Source organism: Fulmarus glacialis, unplaced genomic scaffold (assembly GCF_000690835.1).
Source record: "Fulmarus glacialis isolate BGI_N327 unplaced genomic scaffold, ASM69083v1 scaffold4485, whole genome shotgun sequence".
In the NCBI taxonomy this organism is placed as follows: Eukaryota; Metazoa; Chordata; class Aves; order Procellariiformes; family Procellariidae; genus Fulmarus; species Fulmarus glacialis.
In genome coordinates, this window is record NW_009213522.1 from 39,731 (window position 1) to 56,409 (window position 16,679).

Sequence of the window (16,679 nt, forward strand, 5' to 3'; positions counted from 1 at the left end):
TTCAAATGCTCAAAATTAAGACCAAGCCAAATTCGATGGAACATTCAAAAGTATTTCTCAGGAACAGGTATCTTTGTAGTGTTAGGTATTCCACTGCACGCTAAACTTCCACCCACCTTTATAAAATGAAACATACTGTTAAAGCACTATTCTAGATTAACAAGAAGCTACTTTATTAAAATTTCTGCCCTCCCCCAATACTTTTACTATCTGTCCTACCTCATTCATGCCAACAAAGAAAATTTGCTTCCAGGTATAAATAGCTCTTGAGGCTTAATTCAGAACTGTTCATGCAAAATCAACTTCGCGGATCAATGCCACTACTGAAATGTTTGTTAGACCCCCATATTAAGCATAAGTTCACTCTGCTGAAGTCCACACTGATTCCATCTGATTCTCTGCCAAGGCCAACGTATTCCTTAAGTCTTAGGGTATGTTATTTTTCCAGGATGACATGAAATAAATACTTTCTCCCTGTTCCTATTCTGATGTTAAGACCTTCTATATTTCTGAGATTCCTGTACAGCACAGTGGCTGCTGAAGCCTGGAAAGTGGAGGCAAGCTGCTAAAATCAATCTTCAGAAATAATCAGCATCAAAATACAAAATGAACTTCATATCAATAAGCATTTTTCCAGTTATGAAACATGACTGGATCCATTTAAATGCAGGATGCCAGGGACAGACTTGAAAGCTATTTCATGGCTGTGGTTTCAATTGTGCAGCAGCTACTGTGATGGAATTTTATCCTACTGTGTTAGAGTCTCTGGCTGACATAAAAGGAAAGACAACACCATATTTAATTTTCTCTCTCCTCCACTGTAATTCTTTTTCCATTACACACAAATAATAGAAGGCCATAAGGATAAGAAATAAATTAACATTTCTGAAGCCTGATTTATAATCACAGATAATAGCAATAAACTGAAGCAGCAGAATACCCTACTACAACAGTTACAGGACTTCAGGCATAAACCAGAGAGAATGGTAACATTCATGACATCACATCAGTGACAAAGGTGAAGCGATTAGAAAATTAGAAGAAAGCATTTTTAAAAATAATGTCATGTTTTGCATAAAAAATAAATTAAAAATTATCTCCAACACTCGCTGTATTTTTCTCACCACCTGGCTACCCCATGGAACCAATGCAACTTTCACCATACCGAGAACAAATACGGTATTTAATATCTTTCCAAGTATAACCAACATTTTTCTGCTAACAAATATAAACGTTGTAGTTGTAAGGTACTATGTAACCATCCATAGTCTTTACAAAGAGGAAAAAAAAAAGGGAAAAAATGACTAAAACAAAATTATTCTGTTTTCTAGATGGATTTTGATTCAGTATGCACTAAATGTGACTCAGTATCCTGAGAAGACAAAACTAATTCTTCACTAATTATCAAGTCTACAAGTTATACTATGGTAGTATTACACAAAATAAAGTTAGACTTTTCTTTTTTTTTTTTTTTTTTAATCCTTTGGGCAAACAATCTTGCTTTAGGAGAATTATTCTAGCTCTGTGGAAAATTCTCTTTGGCTTCCACACATACATGAAGGTATTTTATAGGTAGTATGCTATAAACTGTTATGTAATTGAAATGCAGATATATAGATATCCCAGATACATATTTTGTTCCCATCATTTTATCACTCTGTACTGATTCAAAGTAGTAACACTTCAACAGAGACTTCAGTAGATTCTCCAACTCTAAATTACCAGAGCCACTCCAGTGGCTCTACCAACTACATAAGGGGACTCCTCAGACATCTAAACTGTGTCAAAATAAATTGTGTGAGTACTTATTTTCTTATCTTTCATTTTCTGACACTTAGGTTATCAGAAAAAATGTCTACTATTTGAGAAGAGGGATATCTTTAGCAAGGAAACAGGTATCTGGTAGTTTATTAATCATTAAGGTGGCAGGGTTGCATTCAGTTTACAAAAATGGCTTTATCTGGATTAAGAAAAGTGGAAAAAATTGTCCAAAATCCTTTAAGAGTCCTTTTTGTTTCAATAACTTTCCCATTAAAAAATAAGTAAGTGCGCTGATAAGCAAGGAATTAGAAAAATGTAAACCATGAAAACCAAGCTAGTCCCAAATCAAAAGGACTCCTATCCTGAAAGCTGGTCCGGATGCAGATGGACCATTCTAACCACACAATGCCTTACTTGATTTGAAAAAGGCCAACATCAGGGGATCTGGCTTCAGAATTAGGACATTCAGATTAACAAAACTGTAGGAACATCCCTGCAGGTCTTTTGTTTGTTTGTATTGCATTTCTCATCACAAAGTCCTTTTGCACCTGTAAAGCAGTATCCATTTTACCTTTGAAAAAGTGTAGCAGATAGCTATATTACAGTTTTCTGATAAAACACCAAATGCGTGTTTCCTTGCTCTATATTCAAAATACATGAGAAAATTATATGGTAATAAACATGACTTTAAGTCAGATAAGCATGAAGGAAAAATAACAGAAGGAACCATTTTGTTAAGAGAAAAAAAAGATCCAGAAAAAGAGCAGAACCTTCAGGAATGTTTAAGGAATAGCTATAATTTTCTTTCCAATAGATTTCTGACAGTAGAATTAGAATAAATACCATCTATGGACTGAGTTTCTGATGCACAAAAAGAGGATTAGTCCTGTCAACTCTTTGGGCAATAGCCTAAACTGTTTTCTAAATGTTGTCTCCTAGAAAAAAAAAAGGTCAGAAAAAAGAACAGAAAATTGAAAGAATGACATTCTGTATAATCAGGAACTACCACACTTCACTCCCAGCAAGTCTTTTCAAAATTTTTTTAAAAATTCCACAGAAAACACTGCTCAACAGTGATTATATTTTTTGTGGTTTACTATAAATAATTTCAAAGAAAATGAAAATTGGGTAAAGGGATTTATTATTTATGACATGACAATGTTTCTGATATCATCTTCACAGAAAGCGTAAAGAAAGATGATGCTTCTTAATAGATTTTGCAATTTTAGATTCTTGTTTACAGCTTCTTTCTACCTTCTCCTCTTACCTAATAATTAACAACTTATTTTACTATATCGTTGGATGAGTTTTTGAAGATTGATCAGATTTAGTCCTTCCTTTTATTTCTTTTTTTTTTTTTTCAGAAACTCATTTTGTATTTGGCATAGATACTTTAGAGTAAATAAATGTCCTTTTCCTGTTTAGAATAATTTTTTGAAAATAAATTGCAAAAAATTTTATACTAAAATACTTTTTCTGGAAACAAATATTAAAATGAGATTTGGCACTCCAAGACCTAAAACTTATGTTCCAGTGAAAGTTTTAAATTAGGTCACAAATTTATTAGACTGAAGAATATAAAGTTTAAAAATATTTCTGCTAAGAATTAATCTGCTCCTTCAACTTCCTGAACAGTTCAATTCAAAACTTATAATACCTACTATAAAACTCTTCTTCTTCACACTGTCTGGAAAAACTTGAGTGTTGTTTGTTCTAATTATATCCTAAGGAAGTGTAGCTGCTATAGATTTTCTTCCCTCCATATTTTACTGATTAAAATGTTTTTGTGAATGTATCATAGGAACACGAAGCATGATCCTTGCAAATACCAGATTTGGGCTATGCATTGTCACAATGACTTGGTAGTCCAATCTTAAAGAGAAACGTTTTACGAAGCGCCTCAGACAAGCATCCCTAAAGGGATGCAGTTCATACGTGAGGTTTTGCTGGTGTCTGAAACTAATAAAAAAGAGCCTTCTTCACCTTAGAGGTTTGGGATTTTTTTGGGGGGGAGGTGAGCAGTGAACGGCAATTGAGCAGTGCTAATGAAATCTATCAATTTTACCATAATCGGCTGTCAAGACTAAACAGCAGGCAAAAAGGCTAAGACAGGGAAAGAAAAAAAAAGGAACTACATAGCAATATACAATTTCAACCACATTGAGAGATGCTGTACTTGGAATAACTCAGGACAGAGACGTCTGAGTCCCTGCAGAGTCTGGTTCATAGCTGCTACTGACCGGAAGTTTTATCAAAAATCCAGTCCTGCTATGGATGCAATGGGGTACCCCATAACTGCACAATTCTTCTACTGAAACCTTCAGTCAAATTCAGTGTAAAAAGAAAGCAAAATTCATATTTTACAAGCAACTAGATTCTAGTATTGTCTTGCCATATGATTGTTTTTTACTTACAAATCCTAAATTAGTTTCAATTGTACTGTGATACAAAATATAGGCTTCTTCAGCAATTAACAAGGACACCAAAAAGTTGAGCCTGCACTCATTGTTGATGTCCATATGTAGGCATTTCCTCCTTGAACAAATTTGTGACACGTATGACAACCTTAGTTCTGCTACATCAACCTGTTTTGAGGTTAACTGGTATTCAAGACAATTTAAATTAACTTGGGGACAGAATCTGACAAGCTACTGCACGGTGGCAGAAATGTTGCCAACCTTCTGCATGCTCTTGCTGCAAGGAGGTGCCTAAAAGCACTCCCTCTGTGCACCGCTGAAATTACACATTTGATTTCCTTATCTTGCCGTGTTGCAGCCTAAGTACACTGCTTAACAAAGTGCATTCCAGTAGGTTTCTCATTTGCTACTATCGGAAACTGTGAAAACCATTCTCCCCGAAATGGAGTCTGCTCATCTCTCTTGGTGAAGGAGTATGGCTCTGCACACTCCTGAACATATATGCACCATTAACTTCTGATTGACATTGCCTCAGATACAATTAAGTAATTAAGAAGTTTTAGGGCCACACTCCTATTGCCTGTTTTACTCTGTTAAAAACTAAAAGCAATGTCAATAAAAAAAAAAAAAATACTATGAATTTGCAATGGTGCAATTGAAAAGAGAATGAGGTTATTACTATATGTGACCAGTTGTTCTTAAGTCATAGTCAACATGCTTTGTACTTGACTGTAAAAAAATACAAATTATAAATAAACTTAAATGGCAACTGAAGTATGTTGTAAGAATATCTAGGATGTACAGCACTGGAGCTGGAGACATTAGTGTACTATAATCTATTATCAAAAATAAATGGTGGAGGGAAATAGGAGGTATTTTCAGATCGCATTCCAGCTACTCCTCAGCTGCTAAAACAGTCACTTAAAAGGTCACTGCAGCTTGCAACACTTGTGGTTCCCTTGAGACCATACTGAGTTGTTAATTCAGATGACATCCATACTTAAAAATCTGATAACCGAGGAACTGTACAGAGTCATCACTTGGCATCAGAATACAGGTAATGAGCAAGAGTCTCAAGGCAACCACACTAATTTTTAAGATAAAGTAGAACCGTGGAAGCTCTGAAGATACAAGAAATACACAACTGTGTTTCTTTTTCAAGAGTATTTAAAATTTAATGCTTGCTTTAGCTACTGACTTAAAATCACAAGCCTCCTCCACCCCACAGGTATCTGGTTGGGACTTACCGTTACTCCAAAGAAGTTGGTTTCATTCATAGCATCCAAAAAAATTTTGCCAAGTTTGTGATTTGTATAGTTAAAATCTTCAATTTTTTGGTGCTTATTGGTGGCATTGAGATACTTCATTGCCCGCTGCAGAGTCTTGGCAATCACCCATATTCCGTCATAGGCATAACCATGAAATTTGCTGGATTGTCCATCACCACGCTTAGCATTGTATTCCTTTTCATATTGCTGTGGAGTCTGCAGAGGAGAAAAACTTCAGGTTTACTTCAAAACTTAACATTTTACACATTTGGGTCCAAACCTACACCTTGAACCGCACTCTCCGATTTAGAGACATGCATCACTAATACAGAAAAGACCGCCAAAACAAACATCAAGGAAAAAGCATGTGCTGCCTGACTTACAAGACTGATGGTGAGACTGGGTGGGAGACCTAGCAGTCAGAGAGACTGAAAAGCAGTTGCTTCTCTGTATGAAAGACAACTTGCTTTATTTTGCTTTCATACAAAAGGTTTCAGTTCAACCAAAACTACCAGCACACTGGTGAACCACAATGTTAGAACAGAGAGTAAGTCAGTATCCCTGCAAATTAGTGATCCGATTACACTTTCTAGGATAATGCAGATGACTTGAGCAACTATTTGCTTAAAGTGAAATTGAGTGGCAATTTGTCTATGTTTTACAAGTTTACTATGCTCTTTATGGTGTGCTATCTTATGATGAGTTGCCTTTTTGTAAAGTTGCCTTTCAGGCTCACTCAGCAAGGCATGAAAGACAGATGAAAAAATATGAAAAGCAGCAAAATCAGCATGTTTATTCATTGGCCAGAGTTTGCATGCATTTGTTTTGTGATAAAATACTATGTACTTTATGGAAATACCACATATTTACATATTTAAAACAAGCCCCGCCCCCTAGTTATGAGAGGTACAAATCACCAATGAAATTAGCCATTTGCAGGATTAGGGTTAAACGTAAAAGTTTTCTGTTTCTGTGCTCAACTATTTAACTTGACATGACGCAGCATGTGATACTGCAGACTATAATTCAAGCTTTACTGTACATTTAACGGTAATGTTCATACAGGGGGAACAGAAGAGATTTGAGGCAAGGGACTTTATTGCTTCCTTACCCTGTAGAGAATTGGAGCTGATTTCTAAATATTTAAAAATTGCAGACCAGTGGAAAGATGAGAATAACCATGATGACTGCCAGCTCTCTCTGCAGAACCCTTTAGCTTCACCTCTCTCCTCTGTGCTTTGCAGTGTCAAGACACTGGTGAGACAACTGATTGTATATATATATCTATAAAAAATAAAATAGTTGAAGGAAAAGTACTAACCCTTCCTGATATGGTCTTTAACATTTTTGAGCTGAGAGGCTCAAAATCCACTCCAATATAACCTTCCATGGCTGCAAGAAGATTTTTGCTGAGACATTGTGAGGAATTAATCCAGGATTCCCACCAAAGATTTTCATACCACCCTGGAATAATCCATTGGTACTTGCTGCCATACATTTCTTCATCATAAGCCTACAAAGAAAGAAACGTAGAAAAGCTAATAGACATTGTCATAGACATATTGAACATAAAAATAATTGTTTTCTGTTCATGTTTTTTTCCATTATTAATGACATTATGGCATAACTGAAGGATATACGAGTATTTTGAACAGTTTAGAATAATTACTTGCCAACACTAAAGACTCCTTTCTTGAAGATTCCTGTCTCTAAAATTCAGGTCACAAGAAGAGACAAAATATTTTGCTTTCAGTAGATCATTTATTCAAACAGAAAAATAAAATACTGAATTCTAAAACCGGGGAGAGATTAAGAGGAACGCTGGCAGAAGGCACAGCATTTGCCTAAAAAATTCTCCATAACACAACTATTACATGAGTGGTAGGACCAGCATGTTATCACATTTAAACTAAATTATTGTCATCCTAGTATCATCCTAAAGACCACATAAAACAGGATAAGGTTAAACAAGAAAACTTGGATCCTAGGCACCATCAAATCACAATGTTGCAAATAAAAATTATGTGACTGTGCTAAAACGGAGACCACAGGGACATTAAGTAAGCAGTTTCTTCTGAGGAGCATTAACCAATAGTAAATTGATAAAGCAAGCAAATCTCAGTGATTTCTTTGTTTTTTCAGCAAGAAATTTCTTCAGGTGAAATTTTATGTTGTTTGAATACTGAATACAGCCCAATATACTCCAAGATACTGAGATGATGGTTATCTCCTTCCAATACATAGCAGATACATATAACAGGAAAGAGAAATACTTTATTAGTCAGGCACATATGCTGTTGTGCCTAAAAGCTGATCTATTCACAACAGATACTCTATTCCATTGTGTGGAACTGTTCTAGGATAATATTAGCAAATTTTATCTCAGATGTTTCTCTCACTATCTTGTAACTAGATATTTTTCTTTTGACATTTCAGTCAGACTCTATTTCAAAACAGCAGGTTTCATGCTTCTTTGGCTCCTAATATAAGCAATACTGGAGATACAAGACATACTTATAAGATAAAAATTCCAATTTTTAGAAATACATGATGCAACCTTAGAGTTTTTAACTGGAAAACTGCTACACCTTCCCAGAAAATGTTACAGAAGGAGGAAATTATGAGAATGTAAACAGGACATATTAGTCATTCAGAACATAACCATTTTGAAAAGTATCCCAAAGATCATACCAAAAGCCTAGCAGAAAAATAAAGATGAATAGCAAAAAATACGAAATAGAACAGCCTTCTAAATACGTTAATACCCAAATTAAAATTGAGCTTTAAATCTGTGAAGGCTATTATAATGGTGTCAACTCGGTTCATAAATGTATTGTGCACAAAGCAGATTTGTTTGGCCCCTGGTTGCAGGAGCTTTTGTTCAGCCAAAATCAAATTTCATGCATTTGTATACAGTGCTGCTTGAAAGCGCTCCTGTCTGAAAGCCAGTGTCTTGCATCTCATATCTTACTTATTCCACAATCCACATAAATTGCTTGTCTTTCTCTTGCTCATTAATTCTGCCCTTCCAGAAACACATCTGCTTTTGCCCTCCTGCCCGTCTCCACTCCTCCTACAGCTGTGGCAACACTGCATCCCAGGTCCACCTGTGAGGAAAATAGCAATCCCATCCTGCAACACTTTCTGATGTCTAAAAGAGTTTCCATTACACAGTGAGGTCATTCAAGACCTTTCAGTGATATAGTGTCTTTTATTTGACAGTTTTCAAATCACTGAGGACACAAATTAACCCAGAATAGTGCTTTTAGAGAAGGACAATGATCAGTAGCTTCCCCTGCTCTAAACAGATTAAATATCAAATTGTGTGTTGCAAGAAAGTATTGGCTATGAACTATTCTGAAATTGAAGCTGTTGGAATTTTTGTGCTTACACTTGAGCCTGTTTCCTGCATAATCTGTAAATGTTCTGGGATATGGGCTGAAAATTAAAGGTTTCAAAATAGCCACAAGTTCCATCCTGGAGACAAGGGATCATTCCCAAGGTTGCACTGAAACTTTCACATTCCTGCAAGAATTTGGTTACATGTCTAGATTTTGCTTTAAAAAACAAAACTCAAACACTTTAAGAGCTGGCAACTCTTCATTCAAGATCTGGTGGAATGGTGGAGTTTGAAGGGTAATCTGAGGAAGGCAAGAGAAGGAGGAACAAAATCAGCTCCTCCAAAGCTGAGCACCTTGACCATGCAGTCATTTTTCTAGTGACAGCACAGTTGTTAGTGTTCAGGCATTTCAGTGTTTGGGTTCCAGGAGACTTATTTCAAAATAATGCTTTCTACCACTGTTTCCTCCCTGTTGATTCTGCTAAATGGAGATGATTTTGATGCTTAAAAGATACATTTCCTTGAAATATGCAGATCTTTCTTGAACTGTTCGAATGCACACAGACCACTTCTTACAGGTTTTAGTTTCTAAGGGGAAGATTTGTTGGCACACAAGAGTAAGGCAAAGGAGGTTTACAAGTGCTTTGTACGATCAGAACAGCATAAAGTAGTCATATGTCTTCCCTAATCTTTCCCGTGTGCCTACCTAGGCTACAAAGGACCTAGTTGCTGTCAAGCAGCCAGGAAACTGTCCTGGATATTTTCTGCCTTTGTGAGACTGATTTTTTGAATTTTTTTTTTTAACTTTTCATTCTTGTTTGAATTCATAAAGAGATGCTTAATTACAACAAAGAAATTTCTGTAAGAGTTCTTTCTATGTGTAGCAAACAATTGCTAGCAGTTTGTTCAAAAGGGCCTGCAAAACCTTACTGCCATTGAATTTCCATCATGTTTCCAACGTGACAGCATGGACACATCCTATATCCCACCCCCTACAAGAATGCCTGTAGACTTCTGAATTGCAATGAACCTCCATCTGTTTCTCATTAAAAATTCCAAAACAGAGACTCAGCAGTAAAACCCTATCAGATCAAGGAGAACAGTGTCCAGCCCTTTTGTATCAACCATGCTGATTAAGCCTGGCTTTAGTTATTACTAAATGTTTACTAAAAGAGCCACCTAAAGTTCATGCAGTGACCTATGTGTAATAGTCATCTTCTTTAATTGTCCTCAGACAGATAATTGTATCAGCTAGGCATCAGCCTTGATGTGTGCGTGGCTATACTGCATTATCTCTATGGCTATCTATAAAGATAACATGTTGGAAAAATTCCCACTAAATTTTTTTTAAAAATAAAATTAATACAATTTCAAATGAAAAAAAGATTATATATATCCAGCACAGTTGACCATTTTGATTGTTGAAGTGTTAAGTTTTGAGCAAAATATCCTAATTTCTATTCCATGAAAAATATCACATTCATCCCACTAAGGTGAAAACAACATTAGAAATTTAAGATTTCCCATAGAATTAAAATTGTTAACTGCTTTTGACACTAGTGTTAAATGAATATCTAAGCTTATTTAAATCACGGTAGGAAACACCTGCTAACATTCACTTTGGCTTGAATTAGTCCTGTCATGTTTTTAAAGTTTGCCACTGAATTAAACTATCTTTTTGTCCATCTATCTTTACGTGCTCTGCATCTTTTGTGTGTGTGTGTGTGTTTGGGGGGGGAGAGGGAGGAAATAGCCAGGCAAAATGAAAATGAGCATATAAACTCCAATGGATGTCCTGAGGAAACCTCACAGCATATGATTGTTGAATCCAGACAGAAAGCTGAGGCAGACTTTAAAGATTTTCCCACCTACATAAATCATTAACAAATAATATTCAGTTTATAACCACAATCAGAAAAAAAAAAAAAAAACAAACAAAACAAAACCACGAACTTGCACTAGTACAATAGCACCTTCCTTTAACAAACCCAAAGCCTTTCTCTGGCTGACATGAGCCACCCTGCAAAATATAAGAGAGAGTCACAAGTGAAGCCTGTCTGGAGATACACCTGGGAAAGCGGGTTAAAAAACTTGACATATCTAAATTACTGTGCTCTTAGACACATAGCTGTAGGAGTGCATGAGTCAACAATATATTTTATGACTAATAACAAGCTTACTGACATATTTTAGTGCATTAATATATAAATGACCTACTTTGAACTGCCCTCTCTTGCATTCGCTGAAACTCTCATATAAATACATTTATACAAGCCTAAATACATGACCTCTCAGATTTCTCCAGGCTCCAGAAAAATCCACCTTATTATTTTTGACACTAATGTACTTTAGAAGCAGCCACCACTCTTCAAACTGCTCTGAGTTATGCAAGGTTCCCATGTTTGTACCAAACTGTTGCCACAGAAAGCTGCACCGGGCGTTCGCGTGAAAGAGACATCCCCACCTGAAATCCTTCAGACTAGAGCAGTGCAGACAAGAGGACACCCTGGCCCTCCCAGGATTTCTAGGATTTCTTCAGTGGCCTCACAGGCACATGGACTTGGAAAAGAATTGTAGAGGAAGGCAACTAGGCACTAAGGCAGTGCCATAAGCGAAGCCAATCTCTTGTCTAACGTTGGGTCGGAAGGCAGTTCTGGCTGGGACCCCTCAGCTGGGGAAATGCAGCCCGACCACAAAAGATCTGAGGAGGAGCTGGGCTGCAGAAGGACCATTCTTTCTTCCAGGAATGGAAAAATGGGAGATTATCTCTGTCAATCCAATTTAAATGCCAGAACAAAAAGATCTATATACAAAGACCGATCAGGGATGAGAAGAATGAAAAAGAAAATAATGCTTTCCATTTCCTTTTGGATGCAAACAGATTTTGTTCCTTCCAAATATACTCTACAATCTTCTTTCCAAATTTTGCCAGCAACTGGGACAGCTGCTGAGTAAGAGCCAACATGTGGCTGAGGCACATGTAGCACTCAGATTTTGAACTTCTGCCTTTCTTTTCTTTGCTTGGATAGGTAACTTTGTCTCTCTAAGCTAACACTGAAAAACACTCTCTGAAATTTAGATACCATCATTATTGCTTTTCCACTATATTTATTGTGTTCTTGGCTCATACAGGATTAATCTGGTTATTTAGACTAAGAATTCAATACCAATACAAAATTTAGGCCACTAAAATCTGCCTGTTTGGGATTTTTTTTTTTTTTTTTTTTTGAAGAGGTACAAATAAAGATCAGATTTTAATCCTGCTACTTTCAATGACAATCACACTGTGCATGTTTGCAGCACATTCACACTCACAAATAAATGGTGAGGATAGGGAATTTTATGTATGCTGGACTTACTACATTTCTTTTAACTCAAAAAACTTTATTTTTTACAAAGTAAAATTTGCTTTCATGTAAAACATGTAAAACATACAGCAGTCAAAAGTGAATGATAACTGTATAATTAGCAACATTTTGAGTAGCAGAAATTATTAGGGTTGTTTAGTATAGGAACTGCTTGAATTTCTTATGCTTTCAAAGCAAAACATGCAAAACCACATACATGCAGACATTACCTTCAGAACACAACTCTTGGACAAGATTCAACTTTTGCAGTTCTCTGTATCTGCTGCTATATATACAAGTGTTTCCCTGGATCTGACATGAAGAGAAATGCTCAAGCTCAATTGGCATTTAATTCCACTACAGGAAAGCAATAAGAAGCTAACCATGCAGTCCACGCTTAAATTCCTGAAGTCAAGTACAAAGTATTTTATTGAAACAGAAATGGAGCTAAGCATGTGTAACCTCTCTTGGTGATATAAACCTTGACAGAGCTGAACCCCATGAAGAAATGTTTATGCTCAAGTGTATTTTTTATTCAAATGTAACACATTCTTTATTCTGATATGCAATTAAATATATTTACTTACACAGCAGAAAACTTTCACAGCCATTTCCTCATCAAACTGGCCAAGGATTATCCGAACATCATTACCCTGCAGATTGAATAAAATACGTAGCAGTTAAATACAGTCACAACCTTTCCAGAAACCACTTCAGCTGGCCATTCAAATTGTGTAGAGAGTTAACACAGATTACAGCTGCAGACAGCAAAATTAATTCAGAATTTTCTAAAAGTTCAAGAACTTGAAATACTGCAAAAGAGAGCAGCTGAGGTGTTTGAAGAAAATGATTAAGGAATAACACTAATGAGAATAAAACTGTAATGTTTATCTTGTCAAATATTCAATAACACTAAAATATCAAATATTCTTTTGATCCTTTGCAATATTTCTTTCAAAATTTTGCATATTAAAACCGAATGAAAATATATGCTTTTCACTGCTTATATGAACTAATGCTCTAAAGTTGAGAGACTGAAGATTTGTAAGTGAGATAAAATGCCTTGATATTATGCTCGCTTTAGTAATTTTTAAAGGTTTTACTCATACAACATCTTCTTTACGGTCACTATAACATATTGTCAATGCCTCCTCTCCTCCTCCCTCCCACCTTCACACATTAAAAAAAATCATCACACTTTAAGAATCTATGACTGAAGTCAGAAGAGATCATTCTACTTTCGTACTTAGAAATATATTAAGAAAATATTCCTAAATTCAGGAACATATGCAGGAAAATATTTCTTCAGGAACTGGGCTAGCTTTTTTCTCATTTGAAAAATTGATGCTAACATCTATAAAACACAGAACAGATAGCTTTTTATGACTTAATATTACCTTTTATTTCACACAAAAGCTGAGTTTCCAGCAAAAGCTTGAGCAAATCTAATTTTTCATTTCTTTTATAAAGCACTTGGTTGGAATTGCTAATAGATCTTTCCCTCTCCAAGGAAAAAAGAAACAGATGATTCAGTGTGAATTTCAGTGGCGAGAAACATTTCAGTTTTAATTAAATCAATTTATCAAAGATTTTAGATAATTTCAATGTTTATTTCATGTTCAGCAGAAAATATTATGATGGACAGTGCAAAAATATACTAAAATGCTTCTGCAATTAAATGCATGAAAGTTGTATAACTCTTAGCATGGTTAAAGTTGGAAAGAACATAATACGCTTTGCTCATTCTGAACTGTGCATTTTCAGTAACCCTGCTTCTCTTTATTTTTATATTTACCCACAGACTGATAAAGTAATGTAAATCTTACTGAAGTGGATTAGATTCTTTTTAAACAAATCTAACAAGGTCACATGAAACTAAACAAACAAATTACACAAATTACAGCAAGAGTATTACAGTTTTTGTAAGGACAATAAATACATTTAAGAATTGTGCAGAAAAAAAATCCCCTTATACATTATTTCCATTTTTCACATTTTAAAAATAATTTTGGTCACTCTTGGAACTTTGACTGAATCGTTTGACCTCTCTGAACGTAACAATGCAGATTAAATATTTGAAAAAAGAGCAGCAACATTTGGTTAAAAAATAAATGACACAGCGCTCACTTATTAAACTTAAAATTGAACAAATTCCTTTTCATTTTATAATATGATGAGAACCAATTTGAAAAATACCAGAACATGGGCTGCCTCATAGTTTTAGAGCACCAGAGACTGTAGGCAGGGTGTAGAGAGTAACTCTACAGTGCATGTGCAGTAATGCTGCCCACTGGCTACGCAACGACCTTCAAACCGAAGGTGTAGTGCCTGTGGTATGTCGTACCATGCCTTAAGACATTACTTCCGCTTGATTATCCCAAAAACCAGAGTACATTTCCCACAGTGACTATTTTTTTACTGTAAAGGACTACAAGAACTTTATAGTTCATCCTATTTTTTTTCCCCAGAAATATCCTATCCCATTTCAATAACCTTACTGTCTGCGAGGATTGTCTTATACTAATATCATTGTGCAATTAGTTTGGCAATAGCACTCAGACCTAAATATTGCACATTCAGACACAGGAATATGTGGCTCTACCATTCCTTTCGTCTACAGACATGCAAGGAAAAAGGCGCTCAAGAAACTCATCTTGAAAATGTTTTTCACACAAGGCATAGCAGAGCACCCATTCTAATATTGGCAGTCAATCCTATTTTCAGACATACTCTGCTCTTTTGCAGGCACCCAAGCAAATGGTTATATTTGCTGATTTGTCCAGCTGACAGCAGATCCCATTCTGAATATCTGACCATCTCAATATCTGACTAAGGATTTCAGGAAAGCTGAATTTTCTGTCAGGCAGGAATCTCCACTTCCATCACGAACTGTGCTTCCGATGCCAGAGCAGGAAATCTGCAAAGTGTGAGAATCACATCCGAACCAAGTTCTTGAGAATCCCTGATGCTCACCTGGAAAGCTTCATGGCCCAAGTTCAAAGATCAGCTATGGCTCTAGAACTTGACAGTCCCTGATATTCTGTCATCCTTGGGATGTATGATCAAGCCAAGATGCAATACTCAAATGTTCTTTTGTCTAAATTAATGAGTTTAATAAATTACTGTTTTTGAAGCACTCAGTATGGTAAGGAGGACATTAACATGTCTGTGTTCACTAAAAGATTTGAATGGTATCCAACCACAAACTGACTGAAGAAGATCAAAAGAAATGTTCTATTACCACCTATTAAAGAATAAGCCATGAGTCCTCCATTTAACGTATTATGCCATTGAAGACTACAACAAAAGAAAGTTGAATTTTGATTTTTTTCCAAAGACTTAAAAGTTATAACCTTAATAATGTCTTTTTCCATGTCTTTTTATGTGCAATATGCTAAGAAAAAGAAGGTTTCTCTGACAGAAATATGAATCCCCAGTTCTCCCCCACATTTGTCCACGTGTTAACCCTTTGAGGGGTGGGAAAATCACAATCCACATATGCTCAGTACTGGCCAGAGGTGAATCCAAGAAGACAATGCTGAGAGTCAGTAAATAAAGTGGCTGGAGGCAGGTTCCAGTGAGAGAAAAAACAGCGCATGGGAAAGAGAGACAGATCCAATAAGGAATGTGGGTAATGAATACTTACACTTTTTAGGCAAAGACGGAGCAAACAGCTGGGGAGGTAGCAGTAGGCTTGAGACCAGTACTGAATAAGGAGCTTGGGAGGGAAAATTAGGACTTTTTTCAAGAGTATGGCAAATAGGAAGCTTGACAAATAATTACTATTAGGACAACCACAATCTCAGAAAGTAAGCTCAGAAGAAAATGGAACAATAGTCTAGACAAAGCTATTCAGAGGGAGATGAGAAATCAGAGAAGCAGAACATAGCATTGGGTAAGCAAGGAACTTCAGACTGGGATGAAGATCCAGAATGAGACAGGGATGTTGCTGGGTTAAGTGGAGAGTACGGGATCACAGGGTCAAGCTGACAGTGAATATACGGCCGAATATCTTTTTCTTTGTCCAGCCTCATGAAGTTGCATCATGAAGAATATAATATATAGCTCTAGTTGGTTAGTCATGTATGGGAAATCATAAAAGATTCCTCCTGTTTATAACCACGCAGATATCCGTACAATGCTGTGAGATGCAGTGCCTGGGGTTTTATGGCTTGTGGTTAAAAAGAGTGGAAAATTTAGCATGCAATCATGTAACCAAATAATTGTATGTTAGAACACATGTAGAAGAAAATAATTTAGGAAAGTCTGTACAATAGCTTTTCCTCTTCCACGCATAACATTTTTCCTCTGTGCAATGATGCATTCCTCAGTAAGCCTCTTTATCTCCAACTCTGCTTTTTGTGTCCCCCTCCACATCTTTCCCAAATTTGTTCCTGAAGAATTGCATTCAAGATGGTAAATAAGCCTAGATCCATTTGATGCCAGACTTGGGTCTGCTGCCTCTGTCCTGCATAAAAGACACTGAAGCTTCAAATTCATGCAACTGGACACAACTCAAATCCCTTGCAGGGGTTTTATCTGGATG

General features: G+C 36.1%; 1 protein-coding gene across 1 annotated transcript in view; it reads right to left on the reverse strand.

The window, feature by feature from the left end:
- Positions 1-1,124: 1,124 nt before the first annotated feature.
- LOC104077096 (gamma-aminobutyric acid type B receptor subunit 2-like) overlaps positions 1,125-16,679 on the reverse strand; it is a gene marked incomplete at both ends in the record, with an annotated part of 58,008 nt that continues 42,453 nt past the window's right edge. Inside the window, 4 exons of the mRNA XM_009578211.1 lie at positions 1,125-1,250; positions 5,426-5,662; positions 6,768-6,959; positions 12,721-12,786. Coding sequence (XP_009576506.1) covers positions 1,125-1,250; positions 5,426-5,662; positions 6,768-6,959; positions 12,721-12,786 — 621 coding nt within the window. The remainder of the gene's footprint in view (positions 1,251-5,425; positions 5,663-6,767; positions 6,960-12,720; positions 12,787-16,679) is intronic.